Below are 27,853 nucleotides of genomic sequence, written 5' to 3' on the forward strand. Positions count from 1 at the left end.
TTGACCCCAATTGACCTCCTGAAGTATCGTATTAATCCATTTCAATTGAACAGGGTACTGTATTTCCAAGAATGCTGGCTACACTGCACAAGGTAATGGAAATGTGCCAACACACTCCATCTGTTGAAGCTGAAGGAAAATATTATAGAGACAGCCCAGTGCATATGTACAAACTGCAGTACAGTTTACACTTTTGTGATTCCATCTCTGAGTGTTGGCCCAAAAAACAGTCAAGTATTTTTGGAAAGTGCCAGAAACGAGGCGTCCGGTCCAGATGGTACCTTTGACATTAAGGCGCATTTCTCCAGAGAGTCCGGCGGCTCCAGGGATGATGACATTGCAGAGGTATCGTCCTGAGTCTGACTCCTGGGTGTTGTTGATGTAGATGGAGAGATTGGCCGAAGGCATGGACAGGCTGAACCCAACACGCTTCCTGAACTCAGGACTACCTATCCCTGGCTCACCGTTACTGTAGGAGATGACCTGCACATACAGACAGACAAGGGAAATACTTCACAAGGGAAATACTTCACAATAGGGAACGCTACGGTAGATTGTGTTCCTTTTCGCAGTTCAGGAACCAAATGTACTGTCAGCAATGATAGGATTTTACCCGGATGAGCACTCCATTCCATAGAAGCCCTCTATTTGCGCCAGCATACTGTATATAAACTCTACATATTGTTAGCCTTTTTCAAGCCAGAATTTGTGTTGCTTGTCGAGGAGAGAGACTAGCATTTTTGCAACACTGCACGAGAGGATTTGTTGTAATGAAAACCAATGCAAGTAACTACAGAAATACAGGTTCTCTAAATATACAATACTGATATTGAGCTGAAATACAATTTTCGGTGCTATCTATAGCCACACAATTGTACCGTATAACAGAAGTCAATGTCCTTCAGATAATCCTGATATGTATGTACAGATGGGAGTTAGAATTTTTAGACTGATTTTCTGTTAAAGATAAGCTCACAGGCCAGTGAAACTACTGAGATTATCGTAATCACTGAAGAAGCCACGCACACACCCATCGAGAGGTTTTCTAAACATACAGGAGATACATGCAACACAACCACACCGTTAGTGACGTATGGTTACCACCACAGGAGGTTGGTGGCAAGCACATTAATTGGGGAGGACGGGCTTGTGGTAATGGCTGGAGCGGAGTAGGTAGAATGGCATCAAATACATGGTTTGATGCCAATCCATTGGCTCTGTTCAAGCCTTTATTATTAGCCGTTCTCCCCTGAGCAGCCTCCACTGGTTACCACATATTTCGTCTGTATCTATAAAACTAAAGAGCCATCAGGATGGTTGTTGAGAATAATCCTAATACACAGTCTCACAAAACTACATGCATAGGCGGTAAACTAACCTCATCCCCAGGCTCAAATTTCTGGCACATAGAGCATAGTAACATTGTGCCACAAAGTGGGGACTTGAAAGCGAGCCTGCTACAGCTCTATTAGATGGGTCATAAAAATGGCTAAAAATCGCCTTTTCAAAATGAATGTTATTTCACATTGACCATATTATTTTTGGGAAGCCCAATTGAGTCGGAGTTCGGGCATATAACGTTTATATCAATAATTCCCAACCAAATTTATGGAGCCTGAGACATTTTGACAAAAACAATGGATATATGTTGCCCTAAGAGTTGTGCAAAGTTAGTAGAATCTTAATGAAAATTATTCACAGCTGTAATGGCTGCCAAAGGAGCTTCCACCAACTATTAACTTAGGGGGGTGGAGACTTATCCAATTATGATACTTCAGTTCTTTTTTTTCTTAATTTGGAAAATGTTATATAACTTTCTTTCACTTTGAAAATGTGGAGTAGGTTGTCTGGATGTATAGGAAAGAAATCTAATTGATTTCCTTTTTAGATTTCATTTTAAGGCAGTAAAATGTGAAAAAAGTTCAAGGGGGTGTAGAATTTCTATAGGCACTGTACATGCCATTAAGATTAAGATTACTTTATTGTCCTCCAAAAAAACAGACATACCGGTTTTTGAGAGGTGCAGGGGGCTGCCACACTAGGCACCTGTTGTTGTAGGGGGTTAAATGCTTTGCTCAGGGCACAACTGCAGGCAATGGCATCCAGGATTTGATACCAGCAACCCTCTAGTTGACAGCTCATTTCCAACCAGCTTTTTCCAGTCGGACACGGGATTCAAACTGGCATCCCTCGGGTTGCTGGCTCGCCCCTCTAACCACTAGGCTACCTGCCGCATAGCTGAAATACCTGTGAGATGTGGCATTACTAGAAGGAGATTGGATTACTGAGAATGGGAGGTTGGTCCGGTACAAAGTAAAATTGTCTGAAACCTGAGCAAAGCAGCTCCCAGCCCTGAAATGATCAAACAGCTTCTTCAACAGTTTATCAACAGCTTGAACACAAGTCTATTCCTTCAGACCGCACACCAACTAGAGGGACATAACACTTCAGAGAAAAGTTCATGACAAAAGATCCAGCAACACTGGTTTCTGTGGAAACTAGAGGTCGACCAATCACAATTTTTCAACGCCGATACCGATATATATACAGCTGTATGTATGTATATACAGCTATATGTATGTATGTGTATATATATGTATGTGTGTGTGTATGTATGTGTATATATATATATACACATATATACACACATACGCATATATATATATATACACACATATATGCATATATATATACACATATATACACACATACGCATATATACACACACATATATACACACATACGCATATATACACACACATATATATATATATATATACACATATATACACACATACGCATATATACACACACACACATATATATATATATATATATATATATATATATATATATATATATATATATATATATGCACACATACATACATACATACATACATACACATACACACACACATATATATATACACACACATATATATACACAAACACACACACACACAAACACACATATATATACATACACACATATACTGCTCAAAAAAAATAAAGGGAACACTTAAACAACACATCCTAGATCTGAATGAAATAAATAATCTTATTAAATACTTTTTTCTTTACATAGTTGAATGTGCTGACAACAAAATCACACAAGAATAATCAATGGAAATCCAATTTATCAACCCATGGAGGTCTGGATTTGGAGTCACACTCAAAATTAAAGTGGAAATCCACACTACAGGCTCATCCAACTTTGATGTAATGTCCTTAAAACAAGTCAAAATGAGGCTCAGTAGTGTGTGTGGCCTCCACGTGCCTGTATGACCTCCCTACAACGCCTGGGCATGCTCCTGATGAGGTGGCGGATGGTCTCCTGAGGGATCTCCTCCCAGACCTGGACTAAAGCATCCGCCAACTCCTGGACAGTCTGTGGTGCAACGTGGCGTTGGTGGATGGAGTGAGACATGATATCCCAGATGTGCTCAATTGGATTCAGGTCTGGGGAACGGGCGGGCCAGTCCATAGCATCAATGCCTTCCTCTTGCAGGAACTGCTGACACACTCCAGCCACATGAGGTCTAGCATTGTCTTGCATTAGGAGGAACCCAGGGCCAACCGCACCAGCATATGGTCTCACAAGGGGTCTGAGGATCTCATCTCGGTACCTAATGGCAGTCAGGCTACCTCTGGCGAGCACATGGAGGGCTGTGCGGCCCCCCAAAGAAATGCCACCCCACACCATGACTGACCCACCGCCAAACCGGTCATGCTGGAGGATGTTGCAGGCAGCATAACGTTCTCCACTGTGTCTCCAGACTCTGTCACGTCTGTCACGTGCTCAGTGTGAACCTGCTTTCATCTGTGAAGAGCACAGGGCGCCAGTGGCGAATTTGCCAATCTTGGTGTTCTCTGGCAAATGCCAAACGTCCTGCACGGTGTTGGGCTGTAAGCACAACCCCCACCTGTGGACGTCGGGCCCTCATACCACCCTCATGGAGTCTGTTTCTGACCGTTTGAGCAGACACATGCACATTTGTGGCCTGCTGGAGGTCATTTTGCAGGGCTCTGGCAGTGCTTCTCCTGCTCCTCCTTGCACAAAGGCGGAGGTAGCGGTCCTGCTGCTGGGTTGTTGCCCTCCTACGGCCTCCTCCACGTCTCCTGATGTACTGGCCTGTCTCCTGGTAGCGCCTCCATGCTCTGGACACTACGCTGACAGACACAGCAAACCTTCTTGCCACAGCTCGCATTGATGTGCCATCCTGGATGAGCTGCACTACCTGAGCCACTTGTGTGGGTTGTAGACTCCGTCTCATGCTACCACTAGAGTGAAAGCACCGCCAGCATTCAAAAGTGACCAAAACATCAGCCAGGAAGCATAGGAACTGAGAAGTGGTCTGTGGTCCCCACTTGCAGAACCACTCCTTTATTGGGGGTGTCTTGCTAATTGCCTATAATTTCCACCTGTTGTCTATTCCATTTGCACAACAGCATGTGAAATTTATTGTCAATCAGTGTTGCTTCCTAAGTGGACAGTTTGATTTCACAGAAGTGTGATTGACTTGGAGTTACATTGTGTTGTTTAAGTGTTCCCTTTATTTTTTGGAGCAGTATATATATATATATATAAAGTCGGAGGTTTACATACACCTTAGCCAAATACATTTAAACTCAAGATTTTCACAATTCCTGACATTTAACCTCTCTGGGGTATGTGGGTTGCTAGCGTCCCACCCGCGGGACACACTATTCAACAGCCAGGGAAATAGCAGGGCGGCAAATTCAAAACAACAAAAATCTCATAATTCAAATTTTTAAAACATGCAACCATTATATCCCATTTTAAAGATACACTTCTCGTTAATCCACATTGTCCAATTTCAAAAAGGCTTTACGGCGAAAGCATAACATTAGATTATGTAAGGACAGCGCTGAGACAAGAAAAACCACACAGCCATTTACCAAGCAAGGAGAAGCATCACAAAACCAGAAATACAGCTAAAATTAATCACTAACCTTTGACGATCTTCATCAGATGACACTCCCAGGACTCAATGTTACACAATACATGTATGTTCTGTTCGATAAAGTTCATATTTATTACCAAAAACTCCATTTTACATTGGCGCGTGATGTTCAGAAAATGTTTTGCCTCCAAAACTTCCGGTGAATGAGCACATCAATTTACAAAAATACTCATCATAAACGTTGATAAAATGTACAACAGTTATTGAAAGAATTATAGATACACTTCTCCTTAATGCAACCGCTGTGTCAGATTTCAAAATAGCTTTTCGGCGAAAGCACATTGTTCAATATTCTGAGTACAGAGCTCAGCCATCAAAGCAAGCTATACAGTTACCTGCCAAGTTCTGGAGTCAACAAAACTCAGAAATAGTATTATAAATCTTCACTTACCTTTGCAGATCTTCGTCGGAATGCACTCCCAGGACTCCCACAAGAAATGTTCGTTAAACTCCATATTTATGTCCAAATACCTCCGTTTTGTTGTCACGTTCAGATCACTATTCCAAAGGCACAATGCGCGAGCGCAAAACCCTAGACGAAAAGTCAAAAAGTTCCATTACCGTTCATAGAAACATGTCAAACGATGTTTACAATCAAACCTTAGGGTCTTTTTATCATAAATATTTGATAATATTCCAACTGGACAATAGCGTATTCATTACAGAGGAAAAAGAAAAAACGGCGCGGACTGCGCAGTAAACAACTCATTGGCCTCAGGAAGTCCACTTGTTGAGTCAGCTCTTATTCTCTCCCCAGTAACAGTAGAAGCATGAAACAAGGTTCTAAAGACTGCTGAGATCTAGTGGAAGCCTTAGGAAGTGCAAAATGAAACCTAAGTCACTGTATACTGTATAGGCAATCACTTGAAAAACTACAAACCTCAGATTTCCACACTTCTCAGGTTTTTTCCTGCCATATGAGTTCTGTTATACTCAAACATCATTCAAACAGTTTTAGAAACTTCAGTGTTTTCTATCCAAATCTACTAATAATATGCATATCCTACCTTCTGAGGTGTTTATACTTGCATACTATTGTTTGTACAGATGAACGTGGTACCTTCAGGCGTTTGGAAATTGCTCCCAAGGATGAACCAGACTAGTGGAAGTCTACAATTTGTTTTCTGAGGTCTTGACTGATTTCTTTTGATTTTCCCATGATGTCAAGCAAAGAGGCACTGAGTTTGAAGGTAGGCCTTGAAATACATCCACAAGTACACATCCAATTGACTCAAATGATGTCAATTAGCCTATCAGAAGCTTCTAAAGCCCTGACATCATTTTCTGGAATTTCCCTAGCTGTTTAAAGACAGTCAAGTTAGTGTATGTAAACTTCTGACCCATTGGAATTGTGATATAGTGAATTATAAGTGAAATAATCTGTCTGTTAACAATTGTTGGAAAAATGTATTTGTGTCATGCACAAAGTAGTTGTCCTAACCGACTTGCCAAAACTATAGTTTGCTAACAAGAAATTTGTGGAGTGGTGGAAAAACGAGTTTTAATGACTCTAACCTAAGTGTATGTAAACTTCCGACTTCAACTGTATGTATGTATGTATGTATGTATGTATGTATGTATGTATGTATATTATTTTGTAAAAATGACAATTACAACACTACTGAATGAACAATGAACACTTATTTTAACTTAATATAATACATAAATAAAATCTATTTTGTCTCAAATAAATAATGAAACATGTTCAATTTGGTTTAAATAATGTAAAACACAGTGTTGGAGAAGAAAGTAAAAGTGCAATATGTACCATGTAAAAAAGCTAACGTTTAAGTTCCTTGCTCAGAACATGGGAACATATGAAAACTGGTGGTTCAATATTCCCAGTTCTTCAATATTCCCAGTTAAGACGTTTTAGGATGTAGTTATTATAGGAATTATGATGCGTCAACTATTTCTCTCTATACCATTTGTATTTCATATACCTTTCACTATTGGATGTTCTTATAGGCACTTTAGTATTGCCAGCCGAATCTCAGGAGTTGATAGGCTTCAAGTTATAAACAGCGCTGTGCTTCAAGCATAACTAAGAGCTGCTGGCAAACGCAGTAAAGTGCTGTTTGAATGAATGCTTACGAGCCTACTGCTGCCTACCACCGCTCAATCAGACTGCTCTATCAAATATCAAATCAGACTTAATCATAATATAATAAACACAGAAATACGAGCCTTTGGTCATTAATATGGTCAAATCCGGAAACTATCATTTTGAAAACAAAACTTTATTCTTTCAGTGAAATACGGAACCGTTCCATATTTTATCGAACGGGTGGCAACCCTAAGTCAAAATATTGTTGTTACATTGCACAACCTTCAATGTTATGTCATAATTATGTAAAATTCTGGCAAATTAATTACGGTCTTCACACAGTTCGCAACGAGCCAGGCGGCCCAAACTGTTGCATATACCCTGACTCTGGCACTGAACGCAAGAGAAGTAACACAATTTCCCTAGTTAATATTGCCTGCTAACATTAATTTATTTTAACTAAATATGCAGGTTTAAAAAAATATACTTCTGTGTATTGATATTTAGAAAGGCACTGATGTTTATGGTTAGGTACATTTGTGCAACGATTTTACTTTTTCGCGAATGCGCTTTTGTTAAATCACCACCCATTTGGCGAAGTTGAAGTAGGCTGTGATTCGATGATAAATTAACAGGCAACGCATTGATTGTATGCACCGCAGGACAAGCTAGTTAACCTAGTAATATCAACCATGTGTAGTTAACTAGTGATTATGTGAAGATTGATTGTTTTTTAGAAGTTTAATGCTAGCTAGCAACTTACCTTGGCTTCTTGCAGCCACAAGGTCCTTTTGACGCTGCACTTGTGTAAAAGGTGGTCAGCCTGCCACAGTTTCCTCGTGGATTGCAATGTAATCCGCGTCCAAAAAGGCCGATTACCGATTGTTATGAAAACTTGAAAATCGGCCATGCCGATTAATCGGTCGATCTCTAGTGGAAACCATGCATGATGTCTGAGGAAGAGGAGATGGCTTACATACCTGCTTGGAGTCGTTGGCCATGAAGTTCCAGATGACACTGTTCCTGCCGATATCAGATGTGGGGCTGTACCAGGCCTGCAGGACCACCATCTGACCCTTCACCACCTCCATCTCTCTCCTGGGCATCTCCACCCGCTGGGAGTCACCTTGACAGAGCAAACACACAGAGACAAAGTCACTAAAACTCACCTGACACAGCACCAACGCACAGCCATTTCCAATACACTCCCTACCCTCTTCGTGCTAACCCTTCAGTGTTTGCAGATGTGAAGTCTCTGGATAGGTATAAGCGATTTAGTTGTGAAGCTTCGACCATATTGCTTCCACAGATCTGCCAACATTGAAGGGTTATAGGAAGGGGTAGGGAGCGAATTGCAGTCAACAAAACTCTTCCAATCTAAATCAGTCCACTAGGGCTGTGACGGTCATGGAATTTTGGATGATGGTTATTGGTCAGCCAAATAACTGTGGTCACCGTACTAACAGTTTGAAAAAATAAAACAATTTAAGGCGCACATTTTGTTCTTTCCTATTTTCCTGACTGCAGGTGCTACTGCTGCAAGGAGGGGGGCACTGCCTCGACAACTGATGACTTGTTTGCTACAACACTTTTCAGCAAGGTGCAACAAACGTTTCACCACGTTGTAGAGTCCATGTTACAACAAAGACAGACTCAACCACACGAATGCCTGGCCGTCCCGTCTTCAGTCAGCTGTTCATTCCACAATAAAAATACATTTTATTTTCATGATGGTCTTCATCCATAACCGTTGGTTACACGGTAATTATGCCAGCCCTACTTGTCACAGAGTGCTTCACATAATGGCCAAGCCTTGAAGCCCATTCAGGTCTTCCTTGACATCTTCTTGACAACTGCATAGCCCTCTCTTGCAATCTGTTTGTTTTCACCCATCATAATTCAACACCGATACTGGTAATCCCCCTAACACTACAAACACTGGCCAGATGTAAACCTGCAAAGCCCAGATGAGATCAATGGAAGGGGAAGACGGAGCACATTAGAAAAATGAGATCAAAAGCAGAATAATGACAGTGCCTTGATTAATATTGGATAAAGAGCTGTCATCCCCCACAGCTGTTTGAGAGGGCTTTTACGTAACCTGGGCAACATTCAGCTGGACTCGGCTCCACAAAGTTTCTGACAGACCAAAATGGAGATAACAGATCTCACAAATCAATAATTTACCCACATTTGGGATGTTGTACTTGGTTACCAGAGTTATGTTTGTTCCTACTGTATGTGGTCAGACAACCCTGAATTGTTTGCAGTAAACTTGAACTGTAACATAGTTATACTGCTGATATAGCCAACAACCTCAAACAAAATTACACTTTTCAGAAAAAAACATTCATAAGCTTACCTTGAGCGTTTGAGCCATTTGGGATATCCATAAAAAACATAAGGTAAAATCAAACATTTGAGTTGAGTGAACTTTCTAAGGAGACATTCGCTAATGTCAAGCATTAGAAATGATTGGAATATCTGGATATGCATAAAATAATCTCAAGCATTTAGTTGATTGAACTGTCTGAGGATTTAAGTGCTTACTAGTTCACATTTAATGACCAGGTCTAACCCATATCTCCTCCTACACAATATCAAGACTACACGTCAAGAAATAACCCATATAACTACACTTAGGATAATCATAAAGACATAAGGCAGAGCAATAAAACCTAAAGTGTCATCCAGCAGCCTACAACCAAAGCATTGAAAGAGGTTGAGGAAGAAGAGGCAGATTATAAAATTAAGGTGTAGAGGAGCATGAAAGTTGGAATGAGAGAGATCGGATGATGAGAATTGAATGAATGGATGAGAATGAAATGAGAGAGATAAGAGAAGGAGAAAAAGAGGAGAATTTGAATTAGAGTATGGTGGTGGGCAGGCTCACTCACAGGGTGCCGGCCAGTCCCCTGAGCTGGTCAGCTGAAGATGGATCATCTGATCCCAGCAATCGTAGTCCTCGCCCTCCGCCATCTTGGCGCTAGGTCCCACGCACACACACACACAACCCCTCTCCACACACACACACACACAGAATAACCCCTCTCCACACACACACACAGACAACCCCCTCAGCGTGACGTGACGAGGGTCTCAAATCCCTAGTCCGCAAAAACACTAGCCCTATAAGAGGAGGGTCTTAACCCCCAATCCCAATAAACACAAACATTCAGCAAGACGGTCAAGTCCGTACACACACATACATCTAGCTAGGCCAGGGGCTGGTCAACAGCTGCAGTGTGACAGCACATCGGTTACTTTCTTTCTGGAATTAAACTGTATTCAGCTGGGTGAATTAGAGAGAGAATGAGAGCAAGAGTGAGAGGGGGAGTGAGAGCGAGCAACTGGCATCTGTCTGGCGTCAGGACTGGCATGTTGTTCTTGGATTATAGTCGCAGTGACTCTATGCTTTCTTATTGCCCCTGGTATCATGTGACCCCATTGCTATGGTTTCCCTTGTTTAGCTCCTATTGACTAATCCCTAAACAATCCCTGGCTCAATCCTTCAACCCTGACTCTGACTCTTGCTTCACGTGACCCAAGTACAGCAGCTCGGCTGGACACAGATGAGGTAGGCTAACACATGGTCACTTTGACAACTGTCTCTGTGCTGACTGTTGTTATGACTGGCTTCTCATTCTCATATTTGTAGCTCAATCACTTCTCTTTGCCTGCATAGGTTTTCAAAACATATACTAACAGAAACGGATAGGCCTAAATAAAACTACTTGATGCATGTCCTGAACTTGAACTTGCATTGAACTTACAAGTTTATTCGAGATTGTTGTTCCACAGAAATTACTAAGGCAAATGAGAACCAATGCACCAATGGAAAATGCAACATCTACTCTTGTGCCAATGAAAGTCCAACTTGCCAAAACAGTAATCACAGCTGATTCTGTCAGACTGACTGAAGTGGATTTAATAGCATCATCATTGTATTAGCCATTCTGTTATTCCACAACATAGACCCTGGATTGGTTCTCTGATTTGGCTTGCAATTTGTCTCTCTAATCCTGTTAGGGATAGAAACTCATTTTTCTGCTTGAGAAGGAAAATTTAAAAGGTGGGCTATTGGGCTATTCCATTAGTGGGAAGTCAATGGGGGCATCATCTTTACTGAGAAATTATGAGTGTGTTTGAAAAGAGCAATGCTACACTCTTAGAAAAAAAGGAGCTATCTAGAACCTAAAAGGGTTCTTTGGCTGTCCCCATAGGAGAACTCTGAATAACCCTTTTTGGTTCCATGTAGAACCCTTTTGTGTTATATGTAGAACAATTTCCACAGAGGACTCTACAAGGAACCCCAAAACATTTCTAAGAGTATATAGATGGAGATGAGGAATATATAACTGTTCTTCCTACTATGGGATATAGATAGTATATAGATGCAGATGAGGAATATAGAACCGTTCTTCCTACTATGGGAAAACCGATGTAGGATGTGAATGGATTAGGTTGATTGCGTCACTTTGAAAAAAGTAATTTAGAGTGATACTTTATGACCCTGAATTTTTATCATAGCCTACATACCTATGGGAAACATTCAATACAACTATGTGCAGCTAAGTCTAAGCCCTCCAGACTTTTAGGGATAATAATTCAGTGTATCCTAATGCGAAGGAGTATTGGACTGTGTTGTAGATTAGAATGATGAATGGGAATGGTTCTTTTAAAATGATACACTGCGCCTTAATGCACAATAATGCTCTATATTCCCGTGACTATTCTTACCGCTTTTTCTTGGGCTAGGTTTATCCTCCGAACTGTGCCATTCAATTGTTTATTAAATGAAGGAAAATCTTCCCTAATCCCTGGCTCTGTCTCCACTCTCCATCTGGGTTGTGTGTTGCTGCAGACAGATGAGACACACTGGAAGGTGTGGATATGGGTATCATTAATCTACATCTATCAACAGATAAACCCTTGAAAAGCTGCCACTGTAGAACACAATGTAGGCCGGGCATCACTGTCAACTGGATTGTTTAATAACTACCATGTTTTTACATGAACAATGTGGGTGTTTAAAAAAAAAAAGATACATCTTGCCTTTGAAATACAACTAGACTCATCTGTTCCCCAAAAATGTATGATAGACATTAGTATAGTGGGCCTTTTTGGAGAGTTCTAAAATCTATGGAAAAAAATATCTCAGCAAAAACTGTCATGGCCATGCCAAGCTGTTGGCCTGATCCATCAGGATGGTTGAATGAGGCTACTAAGCTGGTGCTCAAAATAGAGCACACTGAGAATATGTCAGTTACCATGAGCAGCCAAGAGGGGGCAGCAAATCTTTATGAGAATCACCAACTAAGCAACAGACTAGAATCACATGGATGTAGTGGAGTCATTTAAAATCAATGGCCAATGTTTAGTAGCCTGATGACTCATACTGAATTTAATTCCAAATGCTCCACCTATCGCTAGACTGCAATGATATAAGTCATTTTCTGCTGACGTCAAAGTGAGGGGAGTTGTACAAAACAAGTCATCAGCGATTGGATCGTCTCTAATCAATTAGAGTATCAAAGCCAATGACTACTTCCGAAACAAAGCTCTACCTATGTGTGTTCAGGTTCTGGCCCAACCCATAGGTTTCAGGGACCAATCAAAACGGTTTGAATGTGTTCGCATTCGAGAAGTTTTCGGGGAGGAGATCAAATCCAGATTCATCGTGGAGAAGAAACGTTAGTGGGCGTGGCATTTGGCCGGAGCGATGTGGATGGGTAGCCAGGCAAAATGTTTAGTCCCTCCATTTTTAGATGATCAATAACCCATAATAATCCATGATAGTAATTAAATGATATCAAAGCAAGTATGTTAAAATATAGGCTTAACACCTGAAATCCACAATGAAAAACAACAAATGGAAATTCCCTACGTTTTAAACACCACCAGTACAACACAGGCTCCTTGAAAAATACAAATTGCTTATAAGACATTCAAATGATTCCAGTCCCCAGCTGAAACACACAACCATGCCCACCCTCCAGCCTTCAAGCCTCGGGCAGAAGATAAACCAACTCTCATTAAACAGAACCACTTATCTTTCACTATAATCTCTCGTTTCACCGTAGTCTTTATCTCCTGAGGGTCCTGTGTTCAAGCTACAGCACAGCCCCCACTATCTCTCCTGTGCTGACTGAGAAAGCCTTCAAATGAACCACTAATCTGAAGCTGCTGGAGAAAGTTGCAGCAGCACGCTCCGGAGGGGCTGAAGGTCTTCACAGGAAAAAGGGAAGGATTCACAGGGCAATGACTAGGAAAGACTGTCTGAGTGGCAGGGGGGCTACAGTTTACAAATGGGCCGTGACCGATGTAGCATCACAGACAGAGTGGCATTCAATGATGGGAAAATATGAGGCTTCATTACAAAACGTGTCCTGACACAGTACCCAGTCCACAAAGCTAAGCCTGTGTTTGGCTATGTAAAAAGAGGATTAAGGTAAAGTGAGGATATGGAGGGTATATGAGGAGTGAGTTGGGTTCTGGATGGTGCAGAGGCAGTTAGTGATGTAGGACAATGAGATAGCCCTCTTTGTGGAAGACTTTGTGCATATACTGTTTGTGGCTGACCCCTGGGGCTTCAAACAGATGGTGCTTAAATAATAAATATTTGGAGGAGGCTCCTTTAAATTGGATTACATTAGCGTAATCTCTGAAGCTATTTTAAACCATTTTGAGTATGCCATCGCAGCACAGGAGCTTTAATTCCTCTAAAGTTTGACTGTGTTCAAATTGATTCTGTATGCAAACATGGGCTCTAATTCCCACACCCCGTCTCTCCACCACATACAGTACTGGTATGGTCTCTCCCTCTCTCACACCTAGTCCCTCTCTCACACCTAGTCCCTCTCTCACACCTAGTCCCTCTCTCACACCTAGTCTCTCATCACATTATAAATTGATCAATGGAAAAAACCTTAAGAGCACTTCAGAGAGAAAAACATATTTGACCAGCTAAGCTGATTTTAGATCACTATTTTTCAGGTCTTTAACCGTGTACATTGGCGAGGTTGGATACAGGCATTGAGGTTGTACGAGAGGAAAAGGTAATGGAATACAGCATTACAGGGACATCACCAGGACCTGGCTTTTGGGTCAGCCCTGAATCTTTTGAGCTGCTGTGATGGTGTGACAAATATTCAATGGTTTTTGTTTTCTTTCTACAAATCTGTCTAACTTTTGAACGGTAGAAGCTAACAGATCTTCTCTACAGACACAGAACTGGTGCATTTCTGTCACTTAGCATATCATAGACTCCCATACATATACAGGTGTGAAAAACATAGAAAGCGGGTATCATATCAATTTGTTCATGAGAATGGGGAGAATACGATAAGACTTAAACCTTTGCCACCCCAAAGTGGACACATTATTCCGCTGGCCCATGTGGGGAGATGCATGATTGATGTCAAAATAGTCCTCTATGGCTTCAGAGACTCTATGAAGCTATGAAACCACATTGGGCAATTCTATATAGAGGGCCATCAATCAGAGCAGTCCTTTTAAACACTAAATTGGACTGAAAAACGAACACTCTAAATCTCCTCACTGCCTGTGGCACTAGGACAAAGTCCCCCTCCCTATATCACCATTACACCCCCCCCCACCCCCCCCACCCCACACACACACACACACACACACACACACACACACACACAGGCAGATGGATTGGACTTGAATAATGCATTTTGGCTAATCCAAATAAGAGAGAGTGTTAGGCCCAGTCAACATGAAAGAAAGGAGCTTCCCCTCGATCACTAATGAACATTACCTCATGACCGTTACATCATCATTAACGACCAGATCATGACCACTACAATAGTTAATATTCATATCTCCATTGATCACTGTCATAAACCATAAGCCATGACCTACTTACACTGATAAAGAGAGAGTGACTTGTAGAACATAGTGGATAGGGCTTGAATTAAGACAGTAATTAATAACAGACAGTGATCCTTCATCCTTCACACATCAAGAGAGATCCTGTAGGCTGAAGACAGAGGTCAGTTTTGACTGATGGTATTCTACTATGGTGCCTTTTGGAGGGTAACTTGTCTGCTCCACTCTACAGGACTGAGGCTGTCCAACAGTCAGAACTGTGTTTGGACTAGGGCCCAGTGCAGTTCATGGGTGTCTAATCTTTGCACGATGCTGCTCCTGTTTGCTTAGTGCCTTGTCTTTTCAGCGTTGTTTACATGAATATTTCTGCTTGGAAACAGACTGCCTGCATGCCTTTTTGTGTGTGCATCGCTGAATGGACTGTCAGTCTTGGAAGCTTTGACATCTAACATGGAACATTTATCACACTTTCCCAGCTGAGAAAGACATGAGACAGAGGAGAGGAAAGGAAGGCACACACACACACACACACTGAGCACAGAGGTGGAAAAGGATGGATATATTGAAGCTTTGATCAGTGTACACTACATTTCAAAAGTTTGGGGTCACTTAGAAATGTCCTTGTTTTTGAAAGAAAAGCAATTTTTTTGTCCATTAAAATAACAAATTGATCAGAAATACAGTGTAGACATTGTTAATGTTGTAAATGACTATTGTAGCTGGAAATGGCAGATTTGTTATGGAATATCTACATATGCGTACAGAGGCAAATTATTAACAACCATCACTCCTGTGTTTCAATGGCACGTTGTGTTAGCTAATCCAAGTTGATCATTTTAAGGCTAATTGATCATTAGAAAACCCGTTTGCAATTATGTTAAACACAGCTGAAAACTGTTGTTCTGATTAAAGAAGCAATAAAACTGGCCTCACAAGTCCTCAACTGGCAGCTTCATTAAATAGTACCCGCAAAACACCAGTCTCAATGTCAACAGTGAAGAGGCAACTCCAGGATGCTGGCCTTCCTCTGTCCAGTGTCTGTGTTCCTTTGCCCATCTTAATATTTTATTTTTATTGGCCAGTCAGATATGGCTTTTTCTTTGCAACTCTGCCTAGAAGGTTAGCATCCCGGAGTCGCCTCTCAATGTTGACGTTGAGACTGGTGTTTGCGGATACTATTTAATGAAGCTGCCAGTTGAGGACTTGTGAGGCGTCTGTTTCTCAAACTAGACACTAATGTACTTGTCCTCTTGCTTAGTTGTGCACCGGGGCCTCCCACTCCTCTTTCTATTCTGGTTAGAGCCAGTTTGCGCTGTTCTGTGAAGGGAGTAGTACACAGCGTTGTACGAGATCTTCAGTTTCTTGGCAATTTCTCGCATGGAATAGCCTTCATTTCTCAGAACAAGAATAGACTGACGAGTTTTAGAAGAAAGTTATTTGTTTCTGGCCATTTTGAGCCTGTAATCAAACCCACAAATGCTGATGCTCCAGATACTCAACTAGTCTAAAGAAGGACAGTTTTATTGCTTCTTTAATCAGAACAACAGTTTTCAGCTGTGCTAACATAATTGCAAAAGGGTTTTCTAATGATCAATTAGCCTTTTAAAATTATAAACTTGGATTAGCTAACACAACGTGCCATTGGAACACAGGAGTGATAGTTGCAGATAATGGGCCTCTGTACGCCTATGTAGATTTGTATTAAACATCAGCCGTTTCCAGCTACAATAGTCATTTACAACATTAACAATGTCTACACTTTATTTCTGATCAATTTGATGATATTTTAATGGAAAATTGGTTTTCTTTCAAAAACAAGGACATTTCTAAGTGACCCCAAACTTTTGAACAGTAGTGTAGATTCCTTACCAGGGATATGGCAGGGATATGAGACATTTTGATGTAAACAGATACACTACAATACAGCAGCCATGCCCTCTGATAAGAGCTTTACACCATTGTGACAACAACATTGAAGGCAAAGCTGAATAAATAATCATTTGCAATGGGAAAATGCATCATGCGTGTGTGTAAATCCTTTAATGTGTGTAAACAAAAACAGGTGCAGCTGTTTAACACCATAGTGTGCAAGTCAAGACTACTAGTTTAATGGAAGTGGAGGGTTGGGCGATATGGCCAAAATAGCATATTACTATATTAAAAAAAAGAATGGGCGGTTTTTGATGTTTTTATATAATAAAAGTTATACATTTGCATTATGAGTATTGTGTGACCCTTGGGGGGCAACACATACATTCTAAGTTATTCCAATGGGTCTTTCTCCATTCTGATTGTTTTATACCGTTAAATTAAAATCCAAAATAATTTTCATCAATTTCAGGCATTTTCTGCACTCATTTGAGACCATTTTCACACGGCCATGTATGGCTGCACAATATGGGCCTTATTTTTAATCAAACGTTGCAATTGCGATTTGACTTGTGATTTGGAGCAAAACACTTGGGTGAACTGTTGCAATCATGGAAATAGAATGGTTGTCCTATAGTTAAAATATAATAGTGGGCACTGAATAAAGTGTTGTTTGACATGACAATGAATGAAAATGCCAGGGAGGAGTTATTGTGACAGGGTAGGAACCAAAGTGTTTCCTGGGGGAACTATAATCTTTGGCTACATTAAATGTTTTCTCTTAGGGACTTTATGTACATAACATATTCTTCCTTTGCATATTCCTCTTTGATTTAGATGATACTGTTGAAAAAACAACATGCTGATTTATGTCCACACCATAACTTGTATTATCAGGCTGTATAGCTAATTACGTTTGTGCTGACTCAGTACATTTATTCTCTAGCTAGTGATTAGCATTAGCAGCTAACAAGATTTAGGCCCAACTTGCTAGGAAAAGACAAACTAGCTGTTTGCAGATATAAGAAACACAAACTGATAGTGTAATTATAGAACGGTAGTGGATTTATATTAAGAATCAAAGAGAAAACAGCTTCGTTATCAACATTGTTGCATGTGCTGCATTGATCATGCAGATCGAATGCAAGTGTCTCGTGGTCGAGGAACAACAAATGCGCTCCTTGAATGACAGGGGGTGGGACTAGGTCTGTGTGGAAAGCGCATAGAAATAGCAGGGAGAGATGACTCAAGTAGCGAAGTAAACTTGAAAAATTGACATTACACACGATGTATCACATTTAACAAACCAAACATTCAAATATCGTTATAGAAGGTAAAGCAAAAACCCAAACCGGTCTGTGCATCAATACCGGTATATCATAAAATACGCTATACCGCCCAGCAGTCTTGTCCCATGTCAGTGGCCTCATCAGAACAGCTGTCCATCATCTAACAGCCCACACTGGCCTGGGTCTGGCTCTCCCTGGCAGGAATGATGGCAGGACATGAAAGGAAGGCTGTGGACCTAAATGGCTCTGGCCTGCACTGTTACACCACCAGAGCAGCAGGCAGCCCACCATCTTGGGCTCTGAAGGAGATATTTATAAGTCATTAGTGTAGCGGGGGGTGGGAAATCAGGAGGGTACGGGTTGGCCCTTTTATATCCAAGAGAGAGGGCCGCGGTGCTGACAGGCTGACTAGTGACAGAGAGTCAGTGCTGGCTGGGGGAGTCTGTCTCTGCCTAAGTGCCTATCGCACCGTGGAGCCCTGATGAGCCCAGCACAGGTTAATGCAGGCCTGTAATTAAGAAGATGTGATCTGATTTCAGATTTCCGCTGAGCTCTTATCTGAGAGGAATTACAGGGCCCATCATACAATACTCGAAAGCCTCTCAAGCATAGAAAACAGATATTTGCATGCATGTCACAATGTTTTACAATATTACAGAAATCTTGAAGATGAAAGAGATGTTTCCTTTGAAGGGGTTAGTGTGCTGATGGGGAAGCAAACACTCCACCACAACGTCTTAGAACCTGCCAGGGAACAACCTTTCTCCTCAGTGACGGTAAGCGGCAGCTTCATCTCCATTGTTCAGGCAGGGTGGGTCAGGAAACCATCAGGAGAGGAGAAGGTCAGGAGGTAGGAGCAGGAATAAAAGGCCGACAGCCAGGCAGCTGCCTCCATAGAGTTATGGCTTCCTCTGGATGACTATGTTTCTCCAGACGGGGAGGTGTGTGTACCTTCAGCCCTTGAACACAATAGAGTGGCCTTTCAGAACCTCAAGAACATGACTTATGGCAGCAGGAAAAATATTGACTTTGCTTATGAGTCTAACCTAGAGAGGTGGTGGATGGCAAATCTAAACACAGGAATCTTGTCCCGAGTTCCACCTACACGCTCAATCCACAAAGACATTCATATAGATTTGTAACGCCCTGGCCATAGAGAGGGGTTTTTTGTTCTTTATTTTGGTTAGGCCAGGGTGTTACATTGGGTGGGCGTTCTATGCTCGTTTTCTAGGTTTTTTGTATTTCTTTGTTTTGGGCCGTGTGTGGCTCCCAATCAGGCACAGCTGAAGTTCGTTGTTGCTGATTGGGAGTCACACATAAGGAGCATGTTTTTCCCTTTGGGTTTTGTGGGTAATTGTTTCTGTTGTGTGGTTTGCACCTGACAGGACTGTTTGGCTGTCGGTTTTCTTGTTTTGTATAGTGTTCTTTCTGTTATAAAATTCAATGATGACCACTAACTCCGCTGCGCCTTGGTCTACTCTCTCTCCCGACAGCCGTTACAGAATTACCCACCACAAAAAGACCAAGCAGCGGAGAAGAGGGCAGATGGAAGTCAAGGAGGACTATTGGAAGCAGCGCACTCGGGAGGAGATGGCATCCTTGTCGCTGGAGGTGTTGGAGTCAAGGATTGACTGGACATGGGAGCAATTGCGGGACCACTGTGACAACCTGCCTGGGAGGCAGGTAGAGCCCGAGAGGCAGCCCCCCAAAAATTTCTTGGGGGGGGCACACGGGGAGTGTGGCAGAGTCAGGTTGGAGACCTGAGCCAGCTCCCTGTGCTTACAGGAGGCAACGTAGTACTGGTCAGGCACCGTGTTATGCAGTAAAGCGCACGGTGTCCCCAGTACGCGTGGAGAGCCCGGTGCGTTACATCCCAGCTCCTAACATCTGCCAGGGGAGATTGGGCATCGAGCCAGGACGGGTTGTGCAGGACGGGTTGTGCAGGCCGTGCACTCTAGACCTCCAGAGGGTCTTCAGGACCCGGTCTATCCTGTGCCTGCGCCCAGAACCAGGCCTCCTGCATGTCTCCCCAGCCTGGTGAATCCTGTGCCGCCTCCACGGACCAGGCCTCCAGTGGGTCTCCCCATCCTGGTCAGTCCTGTGCCTGCTCCACGGACCAGGCCTCCAGTGGGTCTCCCCATCCTGGTCTCTCCTGTGTCGCCTCCACGGACCAGGTCTCCAGTGGGTCTCCCCATCCTGGTTAAGCCTGTGCCGCCTCCTCGGACCAGGCCTCCAGTGGGTCTCCCCATCCTGGTCCGTCCTGTGCCGCCTCCTAGGACTAGGCCTCCAGTGGGTCTCGCCAGTCCGGAGCCACCAGAGCCGCCCGCCAGTCCGGAGCCGCCAGAGCCGCCCGCCAGTCCGGAGCCGCCAGAGCCGCCCGCCCGGAGCCGCCAGAGCCGCCCGCCAGTCCGGAGCCGCCAGAGCCGCCCGCCAGCCCAGTGAGTTCTGTGTCTGCGCCTAGGGCCAGGCCTCTTACATGTCTCCTCAGCCTGGTGAATCCTGGGTCAGTGCCGCCAGGGACGCCCGCCAGCCGGGCGCAGCCAGGGACGCCCACCAGCCGAGCGCAACCAGGGTCGCCCGCCAGCCGGGCGCAGCCATCGCCGCCCGCCAGCCGGGCGCAGCCGTCGCCGCCGCCCGCCCGCCCGCAGGGCGCAGCCGTCGCCGCCGCCCACCCGCAGGGTGCAGCTATCACCGCCCGCCAGCCGGGCGCAGTCAGGGTCGCCCACCAGACCTTCGGCGCGGCCAGGTGCGCCACCTAAGAGGGCGACGCCGAGGGTGGAGGGGGGGGGGTACTGTAACGCCCTGGCCATAGAGGGGTTTTTTGTTCTTTATTTTGGTTAGGCCAGGGTGTTACATTGGGTGGGCGTTCTATGTTCGTTTTCTAGGTTTTTTGTATTTCTTTGTTTTGGGCCGTGTGTGGCTCCCAATCAGGCACAGCTGAAGTTCGTTGTTGCTGACTGGGAGTCACACATAAGGAGCTTGTTTTTCCTTTGGATTTTGTGGGTAATTGTTTCTGTTGTGTGGTTTGCACCTGACAGGACTGTTTGGCTGTCGGTTCTTGTTTTGTATAGTGTTCTTTCTGTTATTAATTTCAATGATGAACACTAACTCCGCTGCGCCTTGGTCTACTCTCTCTCCCGACAGCTGTTACAAGATTTGTATTAATGGTTAATCCTGTCCATATGAATGGCATTGTGGATACTAAGAATTTCATAGTATTCTTACTAATCTATGCCAGGCCAAGGGATAAACCTTCAGCTGATACTTTAGAAGGATCCTCATTGATTATTCCTGGAATTTCACCAACTGTGTGTATCAGATCTTCTGTTAGGAATTCTAACCTAAATATTCCAGTATTTTGGATTTGAGCAAATACAGTAGGCCTCAACGGTCAATATGTTTACTATAAGGGACTACTTTTGGCTATGTGGGCACAAGCTACTATCAGAATTCAGGACAGTGTCAGTTTGACAAGAATACATGTTCCCTGCAGCTCAAGTCATGTTCATGACTCCATGTCTCCAGTCCACGGAAATTAGGTCATAAAGAATTAACACTGTACTGTGAAAGCTAGGGATTATACACACTGAGTATACCAAACATTAGGAACACCTTCCTAATATTGAGTTGCACCCCCCTTTTTTGCACTCAGAACAGTCAATTAATAGGGGCATGAACTCTACAAGGTTCAAAAGCGTTCCACAAGGATTCTGGCCCATGTTCACTCCACAGTTGTGTCAAATCGGCTGGATGTCCTTTGGGTGGTGGACCATTCTTGATACACACGGGAAACTGTTGAGCGTGAAAAACCCAGCACCTACTACCACATGCCGTTCAAAGGCACTTCAACTTTTGTCTTGCCCATTCACCCTCTGAATGGCACACACGCACAATCCATGTCTCAATTGTTTCGAGGTTTAAATAAGTCGAACAAGGCAGTCCTCATTAGATACATGGTAAACATCGCACATCACCGATAGAGATAAAGACCGATATTGTGGTGGCGTTTGAGTGAGGATAGCTAGAGTGTGGGTTGAGGAACGGTTTGAGTGTACGTATGTGAATCATGGTGAGAGACGCAAGAGGTGTGATGATTTAATGCTATCTAGATAAAAGACTGTGTGATGAAAGTCCTGAAGAGACAGGCATCCCAGCTAACAACAATTGTTCCCACAACTTTAAAGAGTCTCATTTGGTCATTAACTTAACGTTTTCATAAGAATGTTCCTGTGATGTGCAAGGAATGTTTCCAAGAGACCGTTCCATTAATGTCAAATAGAACTTACCCAGAATGTGGTTACCAAGTTCTTATAACTTAAAATATGAATGTTCTACACACGTTTCATGGGAATGATGCAAGAACATTCATGTGTCAAGTTCTGTGGGTTAGGAGAATATTCCATCAATGTCCCACCAAAAAAAAAAAAATAACAGGACATGGTTGCCATCTTCTCAGAATATAAGATAATGTTCTAGACACGTTTCATGGGAAGGTTGCAATAACAAGTGTCCAAATAATTAATTACACATCACATATTCTTACTGTAGCCGAGCCAATCAAGGTCTTGATTGGTGAACCACTGATCCATTCATAGCTCTTTGACTGTTGGCAAGGTTAGGGATACTCACAAACACAGTGCTTTTGACATAGCGTTTTCCACTTACAGTGCCTTCAGAAAGTATTCATAACCCTTGACTTATTCCACATTTTGTTTTGTTACAACCCGAATTCAAAATTGATTTTTTTTTTTTTAAATACCTCACCCATTACACACAATACCCCCTAATGACAAAGTGAAAACATGTTTTTAGAGTATTGAAAATGAAATATAAGATACCTAATTTACATAAGTATTCACACCCCTTTGCTATGACACTCAAAGTTGAGCTCAGGTGCATCCAATTTTCTTTGGTCATTCTTAAGATGTCACAACAAATTGGAGTCCACCTGTGGCCAATTCAATTATTTGTTAATGATTTAGAAAGAAACACACCTGTCTTTATAAAGGTCCCACAGTTGACAGTGCATGTCAGAGCAGAAACTATACCATGAATTTCAAGGAACTGTCCCTCGATCTTTGACTTAGAATTGTGATGAGGCATTTGTATCTGGGGAAGGGTATATAAAACAATTTGAGTGTTCCTCTCTAGGTTTCTTCCTAGGTTTTGGCCTTTCTAGGGAGTTTTTCCTAGCCACCGTGCTTCTACACCTGCATTACTTGCTGTTTGGGGTTTAAGGCTGGGTTTCTCTACAGCACTTTGAGATATCAGCTGATGTAAGAAGGGCTATATAAATACATTTGATTTGATTCATTGGGAAATTTAAAAAATATGGACACGAGAGCTGGCCATCCAGCCAAACTGAGCAACCGGGCAAGAAGGACCTTGGTCAGGGAGGTGAACAATAACCCAATTACCACTCTGACAGAACTACAGAGTTCCTTGACTGAGATGGAAGAACCTGCCAGAAGGACATCGGTCTCTACAGCATTTCATCAATCTGGGCTTAATGAGAGAGTGGCCAGATGGAAGCCACTCCTGAGAAAAAGGCACATGACAACACGCCTTGAGTTTGCAAAAAGGCACTTGAAAGACTCAGAGCATAAGGCAAAATATTCTGTGGTCTGACGAGACAAAAATCGAACTCTTTGGTCTGAATGCAAAGCGCTATGTCTGGAGAAAACCAAGCACAGCTCATCACCCGTCTAACACCATCCTACCATGAAGCATGGTGGTGGTGGCAGCATCATGCTATGGGGATGCTTTCAGCGGTAGGAACTAGAAGACTGGTTAGGATAGAGGGAACATTGAAGGGAGCCAAATACATGCAAATCGTTGAAGAGAACCTGCTAAAGATTGCAAACTACCTTAGACTGGGGTGAAGATTTACATTCCACCAGGACAATGACCCCAAAAACTCTGGAATAGCTACAGAACAAGAATGTGACAGTCCTTGAGTGGCCCAGCCAAAAGCCTAGACGATAGCCTACAGCATGAATTCTGTTAGCATGAGACAAAAGGCTTTAAAAAATATATATACAGTGCATCTGGAAAGTATTCAGACCCCTTGACTTTTTCCACATTTTGTTACAGCCTTATTCTAAAATGGCTTAAATTAAATCTATCAAATCTACACACAATACCCCAATGACAAAGCAATTTTTTTCTAATAAAATAACAAATACTTTAATTATATAAATATTCAGACCCTTTACTATGAAACTTGAAATTGAGCTCAGGTGCATCCTGTTTCCATTGATCATCCTTGTAGAAACAGCTAAACTTGATTCCTAAATAAGATGGCGCGGGAGAACAAGGCTATCGTTTTACGTATTCCTAACCAATTGTATTTTTTGTTCATAACTTCTTTTTTTAAATGATTTTGTACATAACGTTGCTGCTACAGTCTCTTATGATCGAAAATACGGCCCAGTACATCACTGGGGCTAAGCTTCCTGCCATCCAGGACCTCTACACCCGGCGGTGTCAGAGGAAGGCCCTAAAAATTGTCAAAGACCCCAGCCACCCCAGTCATAGACTGTTCTCTCTACTACCGCATGGCAAGCGGTACCAGAGTGCCAAGTCTAGGACAAAAAGGCTTCTCAGCAGTTTTTACCCCCAAGCCATAAGACTCCTGAACAGGTAATCAAATGGCTACCCGGACTATTTGCATTGTGTGCCCCCCCCCCCCAACCCCTCTTTTAAACTGCTGCTACTCTCTGTTTATCATATATGCACAGACACTTTAACTATTCATGGACATATGGACATATGTACATACTACCTCAATTGGCCCGACCAACCAGTGCTCCCGCACATTGGCTAACCGGGCTATCTGCATTGTGTCCCACCACCCGCCAATCCCTCTTTACGCCACTGCTACTCTCTGTTCATCATATATGCATAGTCACTTTAACCATATCTACATGTACATACTACCTCAATCAGCCTGACTAACCGGTGTCTGTATGTAGCCTCGGTACTTTTATAGCCTCGATACTGTTTTTCATTGTCTTTTTACTGTTGTGTTTATTTCTTTACTTACCCATTGTTCACCTAATACCTTTTTTGCACTATTGGTTACAGCCTGTAAGTAAGCATTTCACTGTATGGTCTACACCTGTTGTATTCGGCGCACGTGACAAATAAACTTTGATTTGAAATAACTTCTGGTTATCAGAACTGCAATTACTCACCACGGACTGGCAGAATCCTTTTTTCCATTAACAAGTCCGATGAGCCCGACATTGAATTATATATTGCTTCCCGGGAACAGGCCCAGATCTCCGTCATTTGCGTGAAGAAAAGGCAGAGAAAAAGCAGCAAGGGGGCGGGCTGCCATCTGAGAATTCATAGGCGATCGAATAAACCCCCATTTCCTTCCATTCTGCTAGCAAACGTGCAATCTTTGTAAAATTAAATCGATGACCTATGCGGAAGATTAATCTACCAAAGGGACATTCAAAACGAATATCTTATGCTTCACTGAGTTGTGGCTGAACGACGACATTACCAACATACAGCTGGCTGGATACACACTGTATCGGCAGGACAGAACAGTGGCGTCTGGTAAGACAAGGGGTGATGGACTATGTATTTTGTAAATAACAGCTGGTGCACCATATCTAAGGAAGTCTTTTGCTCGCCTGATGTAGAGCATCTAATGATAAGCTGTAGACCACACTATCTACCGAGAGAATTTTCATCTGTGTTTTCATAGCTGTCTACATGCCACCACAGACTGATGCTGGCACTAAGACCGCACTGAATGAGCTGTATTCCGCTATAATCAAACAGGAAAACCCTCTCCCAGAGGCGGCACTCCTAGTAGCCAGGGACTTTAATGCAGGGAAACTTAAATCCATCTTACCAAATTTCTATCAATCAACATGTTAAATGTGCAACCAGAGAGAAAAAAAAAAAACTCTGGACTACCTTTACTCAACACACAGAGATGAATACAACGCTCTCCCTCGCCCTCCATTTGGCAAATCTGACCATAATTCTATCCTCCTGACTCCTGCTTGCAAGCAAAAATTAAAGCAGGAAGCACCAGTGACTCGATAAATAAAAAAGTGGTCAGATGAAGCAGATGCTAAACTACAGGACTGTTTTACTAGCGCAGACTGGAATATGTTCCGGGATTCCTCCGATTGCATTGAGGAGTACACCACATCAGTCATTGGCTTCATCAGTAAGTGCATCGATGACGTCGTCCTCACATACCCCAACCAGAAGCCATGGATTACAGGCAACATCCACACTGAACTAAAGGCTAGAGCTGCCGCTTTCAAGGGGCGGGACTCTAACCCGGAAGCTTATAAGAAATCCCCCTATGCCCTCCGACGAACCATCAAACAGGCAAAGCATCAATACAGGACTAAGATTGAATCGTACTACACCGGCTCTGACGCTCATCGGATGTGGAAGGGCTTGCAAACCATTAAGCTACAAAGGGAAGCACAGCCGAGAGCTGCCCAGTGACACAACCCTACCAGATGAGCTAAACTACTTCTATGCTCGCTTCAAGGCAAATAACACAAACATGTATGAGAGCACCAGCTGTTCCAGAAGACTGTGACCACACTCGCCACAGACGACGCGAGTAAGACCTTTAAACAGGTCAACATTCACAAGACCGCAGGGCCAGACAGATTACAAGGACGTGCACTGCGAGCATGCGCTGACTAACTGGCAAGTGTCTTCACTGACATTTTCAACCTCTCCCTGTCAGTCTGTAATACCAACATGTTTTAAGCAGACCACCATAGTCCCTGTGCCCAAGAACACTAAGGTAACCTGCCTAAATGACTACCGACCCGTAGCACTCACGTCTGTAGCCATGAAGTGCTTTGAAAGGCTGGTCATGGTTCACATCAACACCATTATCCCAGAAACCCTAGACCCACTCCAATCTGCATACTGCCCTAACAGAGCTACCGATGATGCAATCTCTATTGCACCCCACACTGCCCTTCCCACCTGGACAAAAGGAACACCTATTTGAGAATGCTTTTCATTGACTACAGCTCAGCGTTCAACACCATAGTGCCCTCAAAGCTCATCGCTAAGCTAAGGACCCTGGGACTGAACACCTCCCTCTGTAACTGGATCCTGGACTTCCTGACGGGCCGCCCCCAGGTGATAAGGGTAGGTAACAACACATCCGCCATGCTAATCCTCAACACAGGGGCCCCTCAGAGGTGCGTGCTCAGTCCCCTCCTGTACTCCCTGTTCACTCATGACTGCACGGCCAGGCACAACTCCAACACCATCATTAAGTTTTCAGATGACACAGTGGTAGGCCTGATCACCGACAAGACAGCCTATAGGGAGGAGGTCAGAGACCTGGCCGTGTGGTGCCAGGACAACAACCTCTCCCACAACGTAATCAAGACAAAGGAGATGATTGTGGACTACAGGAAAAAGAGGACCGAGCCCACCCCCATTCTCATCGATGGGGCTGTAGTGGAGCAGGTTGAGAGCTTCACGTTCCTTGGTGTCCACATCGCCAACAAACTAAACATGGTCCAAGCACACCAAGACAGCCGTGAAGAGGGCACAACAAAACCGATTCCCTCTCAGGAGACTGAAAAGATTGAGGATCTGAGGACCCATGCCCAAAAGGTTATACAGCTGCACCATCGAGAGCATCCTGACTGGTTGCATCAGTGCCTGGTATGGCAACTGCGCAGCCTCCGACCGCAAGGCACTACAGAGGGTAGTTCGTATGGCCCAGTACATCGCTGGGGCCAAGCTTCCTGCCATCCAGGACCTATATACAAGGCAGTGTCAGAGGAAGGCCCT

General features: G+C 43.3%; 1 protein-coding gene across 1 annotated transcript in view; it reads right to left on the reverse strand.

The window, feature by feature from the left end:
- LOC106613014 (endothelial cell-selective adhesion molecule) overlaps window positions 1–27,853 on the reverse strand; it is a 90,748-nt gene that overhangs the window by 9,689 nt on the left and 53,206 nt on the right. The window contains exons 2-3 of the mRNA XM_045724636.2: window positions 8,015–8,160; window positions 282–483 (exon numbers count right to left, since the gene is read on the reverse strand). Of these exons, the coding sequence (XP_045580592.2) occupies window positions 282–483; window positions 8,015–8,160 (348 nt within the window). The remainder of the gene's footprint in view (window positions 1–281; window positions 484–8,014; window positions 8,161–27,853) is intronic.

Source organism: Salmo salar, chromosome 09, assembly GCF_965601325.2.
Source record: "Salmo salar chromosome 09, fSalSal1, whole genome shotgun sequence".
Taxonomy (NCBI): domain Eukaryota; kingdom Metazoa; phylum Chordata; class Actinopteri; order Salmoniformes; family Salmonidae; genus Salmo; species Salmo salar.